The 19,129-nt window shown below is 38.0% G+C and overlaps 1 protein-coding gene across 3 annotated transcripts in view; it reads left to right on the forward strand.

Moving 5' to 3' along the window:
- AGMO (alkylglycerol monooxygenase) overlaps window positions 1–19,129 on the forward strand; it is a 204,389-nt gene that overhangs the window by 63,719 nt on the left and 121,541 nt on the right. For all 3 annotated transcript variants that reach the window (XM_054817175.1, XM_054817174.1, XM_054817176.1), the window contains exon 4: window positions 18,042–18,145. In XM_054817175.1, the coding sequence (XP_054673150.1) occupies window positions 18,042–18,145 (104 nt within the window). The remainder of the gene's footprint in view (window positions 1–18,041; window positions 18,146–19,129) is intronic.

A 19,129-nucleotide genomic window follows, 5' to 3' on the forward strand; every position in this document is an offset into this window, starting at 1 on the left:
AAATTGTTATTCTGGGTTGCAGCTGGAGATCTCATCAGATGTGCAGTGTGTTCTGGGGCTCATTCATTAATCCAAAATAGTGGCCACAGGCAAATCCCTATATGCACGTTTGAAGTTTTAAAGTTCAGTTGTGCTGAAAACTGCCCTAGTAAAATAGGCTATGAGTAGGATCTCTGTTCGTAGTCAGTCACTTCTACCTATATGCCAGTGGGTGACTGTACTATCATTAGATAGTACATAGCAACATATACGGAAGTACACAGAGTATGGCGTATTTATGGACACAAAATCTCATGTGCAGGTTGCCCAGCCTTCTTAATTTTACATTTGCATAACTTTAACTTCAAGGGAGCCACCCTGTTAAGGGCTTAAAATCACACCTAATCTTGTGCGTCATCTGTAGCCTGCCTCTCTTCTGTATTTTAAGTGATTTTGTACTGATGTTCTGGGCTGAAGAAGCATCAAATCCATCCTGATGTGCAAAATGATAGAGTGAATAGTCGAGGGGCAGAGGAGTGTTCTTGTTTTTTGTCAAGAGCTTTACTAGTCAGTAGAGGACAGCCATGAACATAAGGTGGTATTTTCTGACCATGCTCTGACTGCCATAAGCATCGCTTGGGGTCATAGCGACTGGCCTAATGCTAAACCAGTTTCCCGTGAGGATGTTGTCAAGGTGGAGCAAAGCCGTATCTGGGAAAATCAGCAGCAATGTATGAGTTGGAGCTGATGACTTGCTCTCACAGGCCCTGGAGCTGTAGCTTGGCCATCCTGAAGACCTGGTTGACACCCAGAGATCAAAAAATTAGGCATTGCACTGAAAAAATTAACTTGTATAGATTCAGGATAAATGATTGGGGGGGAAGCTGTGGAAATTTCAGGACAGAACAACTATATTTCTCAGTGATCATCTCATTGATCTTTCCAGGAGATTAGTCAGTAAGTTAATTTTTCTTGTCAAGACTTCCTCCAACATTTTGACATGTAACAAAAAGTTATGAAGAAAACCATATTTTTTTGGTACTGTGCCATCAGCAAAATTTTTCTATCCAGAAATAAAAAAAAAATAGTACATTTCTGAAAGTGACCAGGAGCAATCTTCTGGATCTTTACGGTTGGTGAGAATTTAATGCAAATATTTGTCATTTGTGATTCACTCTTTAAGCTGCAAGAAAACCATCCCACCTGTAGATTTCATGGTGCATGAGGTCATAAATTGCATACTCCTTGGGTCATGAGGTTAGCAATTTATGTGTAAGCTCCTAACATCCATAGGACACCAAAGGTGTGAAATTCTTCTAGAGTTTAAGTTCAAGAAAGTTTATTTATGGTCTCTAGAGAGTCCTATTGTTTCACAGGCTTTATTATCTCCTGTTGCTCTAGTCTAGCATTGCAGCTCAAGGGAAGACTGACACAGCCTACTGTACATGCACACTGCTGAGGCCTCAGCACCTTGCAGGATTAAGGCCTATCTGAAAACCTGCTTGTGCCTGGGACTTTTTTCCTGAGCAAAATTTATACGCCATATATGTCTACTCTAGTTTGATAGAACAGATTGTGATAAGAATACTAAAACTATCTCAAAACTACTTAAGTAATGGGCAAAAAGGCAAAATGCAGAAATACTCAATAAAGAAATCAGATTGCCTTTCTGAGTTTCTTTATTTTTTAATACTAAACATAATTATAGAAAGAATAATTTATTTTTATCCTTAAACTGGATTAAAATGAAAGCTTCTAAGCAATTTTGATAAAAAGAGACTGTCCAAAATTCTTTAAACAGTTAAAAAATTCCAATGCTTACAGCAAATATACTCACAGATTTTCTTTAAACAGATCTTTGTCCCTGGTTAGGCTCATGAAACCATAAGGACTGAGCCTGATCTGCTCACTTGATCTCCCTACCAGAAGAGGAGAGAGTTGAATTAAATGTGAACAAAAAGTTGTGACCATGCTATTTATTTAGTGCTTTTGAGAATTCTCTGAGAAATGTGCTTGCTCTGTACTTCCCATTTGGTGCGTGTTCGTCTCTTGGTTTAAGAGTCAGGTAGAATATTGATACACTTGAAAATACGCTAGAAGAGTCATAGAAAAGACTGTGGTTGCTGGCATAGATTTTATTGGTTTTGCCCTTGATCCTTTTAATTTTTTAAGTGTCCTTCTGATAATCAAACTGATTATGTATGAGCATTCTGCTCTTCTTTGCTGCATTAAAACAGATGGAAAGTAGTCCAGAATAAATATCTTTATTAAAATATGCAAAGGCAGAATCAAATCTGAATAAATGAATATCTGTACACCAACATAATATTTAGTCAGATGATCACACAGGGATTATGGCTGTGGCCTTCAAGAGGAACTCCCCAAAACTGCCTCTCAGTATATTTAGCTGCATAATAAGCGCTTTCATCTCAATTTCTTGCATTGATGCTTATTTTATTGTGCTGAAATAATGAGGCTGGCATTAACTGATGTAATACATGGATAAATACTAAGTTGTTTCAGTTGTTCAGTTACTTACACAAAGGCTATTGAGACTGTACATGGTGCAAAATAAAAGAAGCCTTTTTAAATTGATGTGATTCTGATTGAATAAAATGCTTGAACACACAAATAATCACATCTCCATATGTAGTAGGTCCCAAATTAACAAGACGCTTGAGATACAACTGTTCATCTGACTTTCCTTGAAATGTGACAATGCTAGAATATAGTGAAGGCTTCTAATCTCTAAAGCTCTGCCTTACCAGAATATTGGATACATGTATAAACTAGAACAAGAAAACTCTCTGAGTACAGATACCCAAAAACTTTGAAATGTTTCGAGCTGGCAAAAGCTGTGAAAATGCATGTATTGCCTGCCCACTGTGTAATTCCAGGGAGGGATGCAACTCCAGGAAGTTTATAGTGACATCCTGATCTGAAAAATCCCCATACAGGTTTTTTCTGTGCTCCTTGGAAAGCATCCTCCTTTCATCATCACCTTTGGTTATGCTCACTCCACCTGTCGTTCCACTGCCAGGCCAGCCGAGTACGTTTAAAGACAATATGTGCTGTGTACTGGCACTGTAAATGGTAAACAAACCAGCCAAAAACCCATACCATGTGTCAATGAAAATGCTTGCATGTCTACAGAATCAGAATCAAGAAAATGTGTGAAGCATGTTGTTAAAGCTGTTCCTGAAATGTGATCTATACTGGGAGCTGTAATGTATTTTTAGTTTCAAATTCCTCCTCCAGCATTCATCTGGAATACTTAGGAGGAAATGAAGCAGCAATCCATAACTATGATTATTAGTACCTGAAAGAAGTACCATGTTTTATGCCTGCTTTAATAAACATATATGAAGAATAGGTACAGATAGTTTATACATTTTTGTAGTTTCCTCTGAGGCTCCCAATAGGTCTGAACTGGTATTTAGCAGTTCTTCAAGTGCCCTCATGCTCCTGCAGCCGGGATGCTTGAAGAGCTGAATCAAAACTCAAACTCTAATCGATCAAGATAACATTTAAAATGTAAATAGACATAAGTGCAGAATAATTCCTAAACTTTTATGAGATATCTTAAATATTATAATGTATGAGATCAAATTACAGTGGAGAGAGCTATTTTGGAAAGTAAAGATAGGTGTTCAGTGGATTGCTCTTATGTACAGTTGTAATACTGTAAATCTTGTTGCTCCTGTGCTGTTTGTTAACTTTTTCACTGGATTATTAGAATCTTTACAGTGTATACCCCACAACTGGTAATAAGTTTGCTTGCTAACAGTAATTTAGATCTGCTGTCATGTCATGCAAAAGCCATTCTCACATTAGTTTGAATTTTAAAATAAGCTTTATCTTACATATGAAAATTGCCTGTATAGTATTAAAATAAATTAATGTAAATTGGGAGTTTAGAGATTTTTTTTTGCACCTGTGAAATACCTTCCTGAATTTAAATTTATAGCCTCTGAACTGTGACCCATGTTAGATGAAGGAGAGATTTAGACATGGTTGGTGCAGTTGTAGATTAATGTGTCATGCAATCTGTGTGACTACAAGTTAGTCACACCCATTAGTTTTCCTTCAAAATTTCATCTTTTAATACAGGAAATATGGTTTAGCTTTAGATTTTGTTTCTATCTAGTAGCACTTAATCCTCTAGATTAAGTTTTTGTTGTTTCTTTTTTTCTTTCCCTTTTTATATGGTTTGCTACATAATTTGTGTTGTAAAAGGCAAAACTTCTTCTGTTACACCTACCAGTTTCTCCACTGGGTAGGCAGCATTGTAAATTATTAAATACAACTACAGACAGTGTCATGATAACTTTTAATGTGATGGTGAAGTGAGAGCATTGATCTTATGTAATTTGAGTCAGAAAAATCTGAACAGGTAAACTATTTGTAACTTCTTACAGCTGAATAGGAACATAAGTAATATTAGTAACAGAAAAAAGGCCATCTGGTCCAGCTTGCCTGAGTTTGTTTGATTGGTTGATTATAATCTCAACCACCTGCTTTTCCACTGAGCTCTACTTCACCAGTCCTATCCTATTCCAGAAACAAATGTATCTGCCTCTTCTACACCTTTATAAATCTTTCCTTATAACTTAGATTATTCAGACCTTATGTGGTCTTATGGCACAGGAGATCCCAGAGTCTCAGAAGAGATTGGAGCTGGTAGGTTCTGGATGCTCAACAAATGTACAGAAAGAAATGCTTCTGATCTAAGGGTTTGTAATCTAGTTTCAGAGAAAATATGTAGATGATTAGAAGAGTGGTGTGATAGGATTAGGTGAACATTTATGCAGTGGTATGATTGCCTTGACCAATTATAAAATGTAGATGTTTATTTTGCTTTTAGATTTAACAGCAGACAACTGTACTATTTATAATCTGTACTGACATGCTGCTAAGACATTTATTATTCTTTTCTCCAACTTCTATCAAGGCATTACTATTTTTCTTGTAATTTTGGGGAGAGGGGGGATACGGAGAATCTTTAGTAGTCTTAAACTACACGACTTTTTGCTAGTAGCAAAGCAAACAACAGCCCTGTGAAGTAACATTTTCAATCTATAAACTAAGAAACAGAGAAATTTACTGTTCTGCCCGTGTCTCTCAATTCCCATTCATTTTATCAGATATGCTGCTTCTCTATGGAGTGGTTAAATAATTGGGAATGCTATTTAAATGAGATTAAAATGATTTAAACAATCACTTAAACAATGGTCTGATCTGCTTCTGCAAAATAATGTCAACCTTCATATCCTTCAAGGTCTTGATAAACACGTGTACGTTTTCTGTCCTTGATGTGTTTTAGCAACTAAATCTAAATTAGGTTCACTTGTGTTCATATGAGAATCACGGAATGGTTTGGGTTGGAAGGGACCTTAAAGATCATCTAGTTCCAAGCCCCCTGCCATGGGCAGGGACACCCTCCACTAGACCAGGTTGCCTAGGAGGAGACCTAGAAGGTTCCTGTGCTATAGCCACTGTCTAGATATTGTGATGCTGGCACCAGGTGCTGTAAATGATACTATTTTGATGATTTGGGTCTTGATTCCCTAGTGTAAATTCCTAGCAGTTCCTCTGGGGTTTTGGGAGAGGGTATTGTTAGCCTGGACTGTCACAGTTGTGCCGTGCCTCCCTTTGGCCGTTGTTCAGCTGCCGCTGAGTGTCTCTTGGCTGAGCAGCTGAAAAAAAAAAAAAAACCAAAAAACTTCACCCATTGCTGGGACCTTCTACCAAAGCATATATGTTAGCGCTGGGATGAATATGGGCTAGTCATTTAACTTACAAGCTTTGAGAGCTCCCATGCTGGGTATAGAGATAATGGGTACTGGCGCGCATATAAAATATCCTATGAAATTATACATAAATGCTTACTGTTTGATATGTCTTAACACACTGTAAAACTTTGTACTTACAAGTATGTTTTCCATAAAAAAATCAACACTTTGCAGATAAAGAGAAAGATTCTCTGTTTCCCTCTCCTCCCCTGCTAACTGTGGGAGGAGATTGGCTGTGGAGTAACAGGAGTTTTTTGGTAGACTGGAGTTACGTTTGGCACAATCTGCCTAAAGAGGCCAACAGTATGCACTCAGTTTGGGTCAGTTCTTTTGTCTAGCGATGGATTTTAACCAGAGATCTCAAAGCAGCAAAAACCCTTCTATTTTTATATTGAAAATAAAATACCCTACCCTTGCCAGATAATAACGACACTTTATAAAATAGAGGAGCCTATTTTTCTTAGGCAGATCTGTTTCCTATATACAATTTTAGTGGTTGAGGTAAGTCTGCAGTCTAGTATCTTGCACTTCATAGCTTTAATGCTTATTTCTGTGTGTTTGGAAAATACAAAGTACAGCAGATGCATCCTGCATTAAGCTTTCAATCTTAGCTTATTTTATAGCTTAGAGTTAACAGATAAAGGATAAAAATTAATTCATTTACAGTGGGATGTATTAAAATGTCGTAATTAATCAGTTAAAAATCATTCTTTTCTGTACTTGGTATCTTCTGTCCCTGAGATCCTTTCCTTTCTGTTAGCTCTGCTACTAATTATCCAGCCACTAGCTGTAGGCCTTTAAAGTCAGAAAATGCAACATCATTCAGGAGACGTGGCTGAAAAACCAGTGAGCGTGTAGGAGGACCGCCTTTACAGGTCAAGTGCTATAGCTGTTCTTTGACAAATCAGTCTGAATTAGCATCATAGGAGCTTGTTGGTATTCCTGCTCCCCCGCACCTCCGGATTCATCTGTTAGCTGCATCTGCTGCCAACGCTCGTTTTACACGCCCAGACCTGTGCTCTGTTTCAGTGTTTGCTGGCAGTGCTGGAGCAGCTTCGGCCCCACAAACATCACTAGCAAAACTTATGGCAAACGTTGAAATGAACTCTGTACCTGAAATTCTACTGCGTGTGGCTTGACTGGTCTTCAGCTAGTAATCGTTTATTAATATTTTGGGGAAATGGAATATAAAGTAACTCCTCTGACTGATGGTCGAAGTTGAAGAGAGAACATCAGCAGCAATGGGCACTCAAGTAAAAGGCTTTCTTAAAGGCTGTTTCATGCCTTTTTGCTAAATATGTTTGATCATACTGCTGGTACCTGTATTGCCATCGGTAGCTCCAATGTAGAGACCTAATTGTGTAGACCTAATTTAGGCACGGGTCTTTGTTCCCTGTTGAAGGGACAGGGCAGGGAGTCGTGGGAAAGAAAACCTTGAAGATTGCGTTCTGGTGCAAGAGGCATCGTGTAGGTAGTCCTAGCTGACACACTTAGGGATGGGCTCTACTAGATGGATCCCAGCTTGGTGGGGTATGGAGGCAAGCTTATATGTCCCCTTTCTTTTTCACTTTTAAATTGAGGCTGAGTGCTTTGGCAGTTGCCTGTGTTCTGGTCTCTTTACTAATATATCTATCTACATGGCTTCCATGTCCTTCTTGTTAGAATGATAAAGGGAAAAGACTATTAAATTTTCAGCATGCTTCATAGCGTCCAGAGCCATTCTGTTGTATGACAGATGCAGCGACAGGTAATTACTTGATGGACACAGAGGATCTATGGTTAGCTATGTGCTTCTAGGAATGGGAGTATCAGTACTGACAACACTGGTCCAAATATAATCTGTGGAAGTGCAGGTTTCTTTTTGTATGCATCGTGTATGCTGTAAATAAGCAGTATGACTACCAAATGCAATGAATCTATCACTGATAAATAAGCACACAGTAACTGTTACTATATTGGCTCTTTTTATTTTTATATTGTTTGTAAAACAAATGTATAAATAACTATGGGTGGGCCAATCTCACTAAATACCTGAACTTGATTTCGAGGGGTTAACTATCCTTATTTTTGAATTGTATAATATATGATGAACTTGTTTCAAAATCTGTTAAAGTTAATGGATATTTTTCAACTGAATTCAATAAGTTTTGGATCAGGTCCATAGAGAGCATTGCCTAAAGTGTCTGTCTGGCTTTTTCTATGGCTTGGAAATCTGTGAAGGAGTAGGACAAAAGTTAGATGTATTTTTTTTTTTTTCTAGAGTATTTTAAAAGTTTATTTAAGGGGAGATGGTGCGTCTTGATGTCCCTCAGGCTCTCCTGATATCTCAGTAAATTTCAATAGATTCCTTTGCAAATCTAGTCTACGTTTCCACATATCTATCATTCAGGAACTTGGCTTAATAAATCTTCTAAAACACTCTGCACGAGAAGACTACATAGAGCTAATTCCTCTTTTACACCAGAATAACTTCATTGACTTATCAATGTTAATTCTTACTATATCTGGCTTGGAAAAATGAAGAACCAAATAAATGAATGCAGGAATTCGACCTACGAGGGAAAAAGTTATGTGAAGGGGCCGTGGATATTTCCTTTGAAAAAGTATGTTTATGCCTTTGAGTTGGAGGACTTTAATTCATTCCAGTTCATCCTTTTTTTTTTCCTTTTTTGTTTTTGCATGTGTGTATTTCCCTAGCATTCTTTAAATGTATTGTTCTGAGGGGCAAAAAGTAAGGTTAATGTGGCTGAGTTAGTATCAGTTATTGTTTTCTTCCTAATATCCTGCAGCTTTATGTTGCTTTAACGTATGCACATTCAGAGTTTTGAACATTGTGGGAAAAGGTTTCACTGGCATCCATTCTTGCCATTAAAGTGCTTCCCATCTGAATATTGCCTGCCAAAGTATGTGGTATCCTGCAGAGCAAGAGGATGAGGACATAGATTGCAATGAAGCTGAACAGTTTGCACTTCCTAACGGTGACACCAGACATCAATCTTTTGTAGAGACAGCCCAGAATACAGAAGAATAAGAACTCCCACCACCACCCCCCCCACCAAAAACACAAAAGGAGAATTATCTTCTCTTTTTTTTTTTTTTTTTTCCGTTTCATTCCAGCAGTTTCCTTCTAAGATCCTCCAAGATGAATATGTTCTCAAATTGCATAAGCTGACATTTCAGTGGCTGAGACGCTTTTGGAGAAGCAAAGAAAAAGAAAAAAAAAAAAAGTTAAAAAACCCCTATAGGTTCTCCGAAGTAACTTTTGATTTTCAAAAGAATTTATTTAATTTAGTCTCAGTTCTCTTTATCATCAAGCTAAGGAGTAGAGTGCTAATTAGGTCACAGTTAATGTGTTTCACACATTTATACCACAGTTTGACATCAGTATTCAGTAACACCAAGTTATATTATACAGGTTGGCAAACGCTCAGAACTAACGATTGCCAGTGCTCTGATCGGCCATATTTGGAGAAGCTTGAGTCAAGTCTGCAGCTTGTATAAAGTGGCACAGATCTATAGAAGTCACTTTGCACCAGCTGCTGAGAATCTTCTCCTTTACACAGAAATTTGTTGCAGGTTTTTATTTTAATATATAAATCTAATTTCACCAATAGGATGATTTATAGTTGTGCAATTAATGAGCCATATGCTCCTCTTTGTAGTAAAAAAGGTGCAGAAAGAGCTAAGTGCTGCAAAATATTGCTACATCAGTGAGCTGCAGAAGTTAACATATACTGTGTCACACAATAAAGAGGCTGTGAGGGTGTAAGGTGGATAAACCTTGCTATAGCCGGTAGGAACCCTCGCTGAAGAAAGGATAGTTGAAAAACTTGAGCTGAATATTGGTAGGAAATGCTTGACAGGGTTTGGGACTGGGTTCACAAACAGGATTTTATGCTATGGTTTAGGTATCCTTGAAACTGCCATGGCACCAATTTATTTTTTGTTACAAATCAGAGCTGTTTTCAGACAAAAAGAATCTGTTATGAAAGCCAGAATGCCTGGAAAACAGGGTACCTGAATTGAGCCTTATACACGCACGAAAGAGAGAAGTGACAGTGTAACAGCTGCCACCATCATGGTTCCTCACGATCCAGAGACTTGGATCTTTGCTGCATAGATCATCCAGAGCTCAGGCAAGCAAAACTTCAACCAGCTACAGAGCTGCTCCAAGCAACTAGAGAACTTGAACAATTGGCTTCAGGAAGGTGTGAGAAACATGTTGGTTGGGCAAGTTGGTACAGCAGAATTTGTGTGAGACACCTACTGTGTACTGAAACGCTTGCCAAATATTCCACTATTTTCAGAGGTTACATATATACACATTACTAAAACTTCATTCCTTCTGTGTATTTCTTCATCTTTTGAATTTTTCCTATTTGTCTTTGTGGAAGTGTCCAAATCCAACATTTGCATGCTAAAATTGTTTTGGATCATTTATCTTCTCAGTATCTTTCCCCGCAAAGGAATGCACATTCATTTTCTATTAAAACTATGAGTGAAGTCACTGTGAATTAATTTCTGAATCCTTACCTAATAACCTTTATTCCTTTGTGGTTTTCCACGGCATGTGTGGAAAGAGACTGTTCAGTTCCCGGCAACTGTATGAAAAGCTCACAGGCTGTGGGTTAGGACTGTCCCAATATAATTAATTGAGACTTTTACTCTTGTTTACATTGATATGCCTACATTGTATGAAGTTGAATCCATGCAGCTTAGCTTCCGAGGGAACTACTGCTAGAAGAGACTGTGTCTTCAGGAACACTGTAGCTTTTTCTAGCCTTTCAATTCATGTCCTATGCTTACGACGATGCCAGAAAATAATATAGGGCACATACGTGTTGAGAGGACCATTATTTTTGGCCTGGCCAAGCTCTGCTTTCCTAACCATGTGATACCTTAAATATTTTACACTTCTGAATCTGTATCTGAGTGTAATTCACAGTGCCCCGGATTCTTGCTAAGAGGGGATATAATCTGGCCCATTGTTTGTTCTGGGTAGCATATGTAATGCTTTGGCTTGTCTTGATTCTTCCCACGTTTCCCTAGACCATTCTGCATCTTAAGTTTTGCAGATCTTATTGTGGATTTTTCGTGTGGGAGCAGTTTTGTGTTTTCAACTGGTATGGCAGCAGATCAAGCAGAAGGTTTTGGCTTGTGCACAGATTCTGGAGGCAGGTTTTGTAGAAGGTTGCTCCGTTTTTTGGCTTGTAAGCCATGGGAGCATATACCATGTATTACTCGATTATAAGTTAGCCCACTCACCAAATAGTTTGCTGACCACATACAGTAACTTAAGAAGGGGGGTGAAAACCAGAGATAATACTGAACAAAGCACAGAAAAAGCACATCTCGCATCACGGAATCATCAGATGTTGAATGCCTAATGAAATTTCCTAATTAAGCTGCTGGATTGCAACTATGTAGGTTACAGAGTGTCTCATGGTAGCATTGTTTTCTGCTTGAGACCGGCTGTGTGTCATGTCGCATGATTGCCTATCCCAGAATTAACTGGGTGCTGCAATATATTTCATTGCAAAATGACCAAAGAGGACTAGATGGTGCTGAGGCTGAAGAAGTGCTTCTGAGCTGTTCCACTTCTCCCGACAAACTAACTCTGGGAGCAAAGGCTAGCGGATTCTGTTTTTCCTATTATTCTAAACAGCAGTGGAAGTCCTACTTTCTAAATGCTGAAAACTGGTCTGTGTCAGGTACGTGCGCAGATAGGTGCTTCTCAATAAAAATGTGCTGAAGAAGAAAGTTAAGAAAATAGCAAATCAAGTCTCATGCACCACTTGAACCCAGAGCTCTTTACAGCTAGTGTTTTGATTTACATAGGAGATCGTCCTGAGAATACAAACTGCTAACTCTCGCTGTAGCCAAGGCCACAATGTAAGAAAAATGTGTCTTATTAAAAAAAAAAAAAAGTACATTTCCCTGTATACACACTTCTTTGTGTGTGGTATATAATACAGTCTTCCAGATAAATTCCTTGGATCTAATCCTGTTCTCATTAAACCCCTACTGCCCTACACTTACACTAACGTAACTGAGGAAAGAATTCGTTCCTATAAGAATTATATTTCTAACAAGAAGGAAGCAGAGGCTTTTGGCAAATAACCTATCTTGCAACTCTTATTGAACAACACTAAAACGAAAAGCATAAACCAAAGTCGGATCAGAAGAGTAGCAAAAGAGGGACTATACCACAACATACTAAACAGGAGAGGCATGCACGGATCATATCCACTTCTGTTGCGGAGCTTATTATTAATCTGTGTAGGTAGATTTTTGTTTTCATGTGAGGTGGAATGTATTCTAGGGTGATCTCCCAATTTTAATAAAGGCATCCACTCTGGGTCCCAAAATACAGACTGTTAGCCGGCTTTTATTAAAAAAAAACCAAACCCCAGCAATTGTCCCTCACAGTAACAAAACTTAAGTGGCACTCTGTCTCAGTGGTTGTTCATCCAATGCAAGTGTAGAATCCAGCAGGGAATGAGACTCTGAAAAAGCCCTGCATGAAAAAAGATTTATTCAAACATTTCAGAAGCATCAACAGAAGAGATCAATTGCAAAAAGGTAGGAAGCTAGTAGTTAATCAAACAGTTATTGTTTTGTGAATAAGAAAAGCTAATAGTTCAGTGGATAAATTATTTAAATACTAGGTATTCTTCACTGTTTCATCTTTGTAGGGAGGGTTGAAATACATAGAAAAGGAATGACTGGAAGATTTACCTTCCAGGCCATTTTTCTTTCCCCAGTCATCTTGGCATTTCTACTAATTCTGACTGGAGAGAAGTAGACCCACGAGATGATCCCTTTTCTATTGCTTGTAGGTGAATGCAGCACAGAGTACCTGCCCCGAAGTGCTGCAGGTTACAGCTGCCCCAGGAAGCAGCAGTTTCCACGCTGGGGTCAGCAGGGACTGCGCCGTGAGCGAGAGATTTCTTGCTACGTGCTTGGCTTTGCGGAGTTCATTGTAAGGTGGTAATCCATGGCACGGTAAATGTAATTTTGCTGTCTTCTAAGTTTCTAGCTAGGTAAATGGTAGTTCAGTTCCTCACTGAATACTGAAGGTATTTAATTTCGTAAGAGATGGCAAGCGTAGTCAAATTGAAGGTTTTGTTTAAATTTAAGTAGATGCTGAGGGGAAACTTTCACCTGTTCTCCTAGCTACAGTCAGCGTTGACTGAAAAGGAATGGAAACTTTACATGACTCATCTTGTAGAAGTATTTCTAAATCCTCTGTATTTTTTTCCAACTTTACTTTAGATCCAGGTCTTATAAAGGTGTGTGCAAAGAAATTACCCCCTTTTAATGAAAAGTTCTATCTAATCTTTTTTTATTCATTAAAGATTCATCAAATCTTTACCATTTCACTGATTTTAGGATTGTGTAAAATGGTTGTTTTCATTGACATAACTCCTTGAAATTTCTGGCATATGTATTTTCTCCGGTTGTTAATCAAAATGTGTTGGGCTGTGGAAATCACTAAAAGCTACAGAAGTTGTAGCTTTTGAACTCTCTGCATTATTTATTCTTAAAGAGAAATCTTACGTGTACTACAACCAATTTCTACTACCACAAAAGAAATACTTCAGAAATACTGAAATATTGCCCCAGCCTTGTAACTATCTTTGGGTCTCATAGAAAAGGATATGATTAGTGCCAAAAAATGAATCGCAAATAGAAAAAAAAATAAGGTTAAGTAGAATCATTGGTTGCCATACTGATATGGTTGTGATGGTGTGTGAAATATTAAATTTTATGCATTAGTTAGGAGGAGAAGGGAGGGAAGAAATGGAAAAGCAGCATAACATCATGAATCTTTCTTCCTTTTGGAAAACCCAGAAAAGAAGATAAAGTGGGAATACTGCAAAAAGCTTGGCTCCAGCTCCTTGATAACCAGTGCTTCAGTGGGGCTTCTATGCTACTGTAAAGTCCCCCAAAGCCTCCTCCAGGCCACCTCCCTCAGCCTCTCATTTTTTTCTTCTATCAATAGCATTCATATATCGGACTAATTCTAGAAAGGGCAAATACTACTTTTACTTTAGAATTAGTATTAGGATACAAATATCTCAACCACTTGGAGCTCACTGATTTTTATCAACTCAGATATGACTCTGAGATAACTATATGGAAACTTAACGAGCTAGAGTGAAAACTGAGGGCCAGATAATAACTTGCCCATCATCCAGAAATTCCTGTGTAGCACCAGTTTTCTTTCTGTCCTCACCTGTCTACCATCATTCATTCTATTTTGAGATTACGTGCTTATTCTTTTGCAGTTCACATTGAACGATGGAAGAAAATATTTGCTGATTCTATAGAATGGTAATAATAATGTATTAAACAATAATTAACTCCAGTAGCAATATGTAGTTGTTCTGTTCTTCCCCAGATGCAAATAGCTCATCGGGTCTCCACTCATTAACAGGAACCTGGGGAAAGCCGCACCAGGAAAGGAGGCCCATGCCGTACTGGGTTATAATTTGTATACCTTTCCTCACAACTACATGAAAAGGAAATATCACCTTTATTTTCCATTAGAGATAGTTCTTCATCATAGCAGAAGATGCAGAAGGTTTCCAAGACCCAACTTGGTGGAATCGTCAGGAAATTAAAGCTGAACCTGCTGTAAGCAGGAGATTGGACTAGAGACCTCCTGTGGTTCTATCCAGCCTGAATTATCTTATGATTCTATGATCCTCACTTTCCTGAATCAAAAATAGCATTTTTGTGCATATGTGTATTGCAGTTATGTATTTTTTTAAATTGTATTTACCAATCACATTTGACTTAGAAAACATCAAAAATTCCATTAGAGTGTAGTCTGGGTGGCTTCTCCATTTCCATCACCTACTTTTTTCCTGTGGCTTCATGGGAGAACTTGAACTGGAGACATCTACAAAATGCAGTAATACTTCCTGTTTTCTACATAAACTTTTTAAAAAAGAAAAAAAAATGTGCTGGAATTGGCTATATCTCGGTCTTGCTTTCTTTTTTGGTCATTATGTAATAATACAAATGAGACTGTGTGTGTGAGAGAGACTTTTATAATTTCATTCTCATTCAAATATTTTTTTCTCATTTTGCTTCAAGTTATCATCATTATGAATGAAAAAGTGAAAACATAACTCTTCTATAGACATATTTCGGTTTCTATCGCGAGTAGTTGCTGAGCACTCGGCTGTATTCTTTGAAGAATGCTTGGTCTGTTTCTTACATTTGTGAGATGTCTTTTAGGCGTTATAATTGTAACATTTTTAATGTCCTAATGGTTACAGACTGAGTTTTGGGGTGATCTATTTCACACTCATTAATGATATCATTCTTTTGCTTCAAATAAAAAAATACTGATTATCAGTTTCTTCGGATAAATTTATTTCCGATCATCAACTCTGTCTATTTTGCCAAGGAATTTAACATAGTCTGTGCCATTGATGTCAGCAAGAATAGTACTAAGGAGCAGGATTTAATTTACTTAGCTGTAACAGAAGAAGTCAGAAATAGCTTTAGCAGTTAAATTACTTGTGGCAGAATTGTTTGTTTATGTCCCTAATATTGCCGTGGTATATTTTTGAATGATAGATCATTTAAGCTGACTCACACATCTGAAAGATTAACATTTTACCAATATTCAGTTACCTTATTCCATATTCTTGTTAGTGTAAGAGGCAGCTTAGCTGAAAAATGAATGCTAATAAAATGCCTTTTTAGTAATTCATTTTGAAAACCATTTGACCTTAACTACAATGAAAGTAGACTGTAAAAATCATCATAGATTCCCTTCCTTGAACTTTTCACAATGCTGAAAAATGACTGAGGGAAAGAAGCAAGATCCAGTTACTGTACCCTGTTTGTACAGCTGTACTTCATTGAGTGGAGGCTTGTGTTACACACAGTTTGTGATAGGAAGTAAATGCTTTTAAAACAAGTAAGGAGACAGGTCTTTAACCTCCACCTTTTCAGATGCTTTGTTCACTCATTTAGCTTCTGTCGAGGTCTTGGGAAACATTTCAAATACAAATTATTATTGAGTACTGAAGCTCACCTGAATAATTCATCTCCTAGTGAGCTCATTAGGCAGACATGAATTAGGATGTTGTTGTGTTGGTTTTTTTGAGAGACAGGTCACTAATTTTTGATGTAGTGAACACTTGCTCTTCAGGAGCAAATGCATTTAAAGAAGGAAGAATTCTGATATTGGGTATTAAGTGTTTTGTGATAGTTGAGATTACAGTTTTAATTCATCAATTGTAAGTATTTTCAAGGACTTAAAGGACGTTCAGAAATGATGTTGCCGTGTAAATTACCAAGCTGTCAAAATTCATTATATTTCAAATTCTCAGTTTCTAGCATACAAGACTGTTACCTCCTGTTTCAAGACTATGTAGTCCCCTGAAATGGTGAAGAAACCTTGAGATTCATTAAGAGGATTTTTTGGCATTACTTTACATTGCAAGTACATGTTAATCACCAGACCTAAACTATTTGAAGTAAGCTTGGCACCAGATAATTTCAGGACTTTAAATACACATTATAAAATCATTCTGTGAATGCGATTCTAATATCTGCCAAAGGCACTTTTCTAATTGCTCTGGTGAAAAAAGTCAGTGGCAATGGGAGTGGCAAGCTGACAGATAACCAGTTAACTTTTAATTTCTGTAGTCAGCTGAGGCTTTGTGTATACTTCATCCTTTGAAACACATGTGACCTTAAATTTAGGTTTATGCTAAATAGGCATTATTTCCTCTGCATTAACCACCCACTTTCTCATTTTGCTATAATCAAGGTCATCCTTGGCACTATACATCTGATGGCCATAAACATTTGTATCTTAATCTCCCACTTAAGACTGTCCAGATATCAATATATAATGTAGAGGGGCCACCCAGATCTGCACTTAATGAGAAAATGCCTTGAAAAACAATCGGGATTTTGAAGTATTCTTCTTCACCACAGTGCATTAGAGGTGCCATACCTTCAGAGGATGTGGCTGACACTGGTTTTACCCTTATTCCAGCAACTTTTTTTGAACTGTAACACAACAGAGTCACTGCTCTCCTTTGGCTGGGTCCAGAGTTCCCAGCATGCGACCATTTTTTTATTTTTTTTTTTTCTCCATTTGTCAGTGGTGGTCAGGCAATGTACCACGTTGCCCAAAGTCCCATTCAACCTGGCCTTGAACACTTCCAGGGATGGGGCATCCACAGCTTCTCTGGGCACCCTGTTCCCAGTGCCTCACCACCCTTATAGTAAAGAATTTCTTCCCAATATCTAGTCTACGTCTATCCTAATACCTAATTTACATCTATCCTCTTTCAGTTTAAAGCCATTACCCCTTGTCCTGTTACTACATGCCCAGTCCCTCTCCAGCTTTCCTGTAGGCCCCCTTGAGGTACTGGAAGGCTGCTCTAAGGTGTCCCTGGAGCCTTCTCTTCTCCAGGCTGAACAAGCCCAACTCTTGCAGCCTGTCTTCGTAGGAGAGGTGCTCCAGCACTCTGATCATCTTCATGGCCCTCCTCTGGACTCACTCCAACAGCTCCATGTCTGTCTTGTACTGGGCCCCCCAGATCTGAACACAGTACTCCAGGTGGGGTCTCATGAGAGTGGAGTAGAAGGGGAGAATCACCTCCATTGACCTCCTGGTCACGCTTCTTTTGATGCAGTCCAGGATATGGTTGGCTTTCCGGGTTACAAGTATGCATTACTAGGTCATGTTGAGCTTCTCTTCTACCAACACCCCCAAGTCCTTCTCAGGGCTGGTTTCAACTCAGCATCCTCAGTCCTTGTCCCTTAGAACCCTGTAACAGAGCTCATAGAATCATAGAATATCCTGAGTTGGAAGGGACCCATTGAGGATCATTGAGTCCAGCTCCTGACTCCACACAGGACCAGCCGAATGAGAGCATATGACTGAGAGCTCCTACTGACTCATGTTATCAGGACTCAGCTCAGGTTTTCTGGCTGTTTAACTCTCATCTCGCACATCCTTCTGCTCTTCCAGGAATGTTTTAGTTCCTGCCAAAGCCTTGCCTTCCTCAGCATGAAAGTTATACTGACTTGTGTCCTCTTACTGACATTTAACCTAGCCTACCCAAACTCAGCTCTGAGCATTAGGTTTTATTACCTGCTATACTATGGTAAAATACCAAAGTGTAAGTTGGGGGATTAGTTGCTTTTAGTTTAAGAAAAAAGGCCTTGGGAAACAAATGTTGCTTTGTTCTCTAGTACATACCTCATTAGAAATTATGTGTTTTGCAGAGGTTAATATACTGTGGGCAGCACACCAAGTACATCATAGTTCTGAGGATTACAACTTATTCACAGCCTTGAGACAATCTGTACTGCAGAAATACACCTCCTGGGTAAGTTGCACAAGATTTGACAAACAATATCAACAAGATTTAGTAAAAGTGAAAATATAGTGTTTATTTCCCTTCAAAGCAAAACATATAAATCTTTTAAAATGTTTGACACTGAAAGCACAGAAGTTGAAACTGAAGAATCTGAGAATCATAAACTTTAAAAATATATTCATTAATGTTTGTACAGCAAACGTGACAAGAGATACAGTAGTTAAGTTTAAGAAGGCAAATTATAACCCTGCATTTATGTTTTCATAACTTTTTGATTAAAATGGGACAATTTTTGTCAATCGGCTATTCATGCATAAGTACAGGAAAAGATCAGAGTATAACATAACTACTGTAGAATATATCTGTATAACTGAAAGGAGCAGGGAGAGAAATCATTACTGAAGATTGCTCTGGACATGCAAATGTATTTATTTGTCTCTGCTCATTCATGTCATGTGTCAGTACTCCAGTAAGTAAGGGAGGTAGGCCACTATTTTTACCTACTGTTATTTCAGATAGAATTTATTTTAAATGGTGAGCTGTTTACACATGCAGTATAAATTAAGACAAGTACTCATTTACAGATTTAAAAATATATATTTCCAAATACATTCATAAATATACTATTCAGTGTTCAGTTTTGGGCCCAAGATAACTGCTGATTTCCTCAGTTGTGCTCTTGTGTTCTCTTTTGACTCTATTTTTTAACTCAGATTGTAGTTTGGTTGGTTAGGTGGTTTTTTTTGTTTTGGTTTGGTTTTTTAAAGAATAATAACTTCAAAATTTGAATTTTCAGAATTAGAGTTCAAAAGCAATATTTAATGTACTTTTTGTGTGTATAAAATACATAAATGCTCTTCTCCAATGAGGTATAATACTGGTGGTGGAGGAAACCCCCAGTCCTCTGGCGATCTCTACATCTAGCCTATGAGCAAATGACTCAAAGCTAAGCGTGTGTGCTCAGACATACAAATCTGGTGTAACCCCATTAAC

The sequence above is a fragment of the Grus americana genome, chromosome 2 (genome assembly GCF_028858705.1).
Source record: "Grus americana isolate bGruAme1 chromosome 2, bGruAme1.mat, whole genome shotgun sequence".
In the NCBI taxonomy this organism is placed as follows: domain Eukaryota; kingdom Metazoa; phylum Chordata; class Aves; order Gruiformes; family Gruidae; genus Grus; species Grus americana.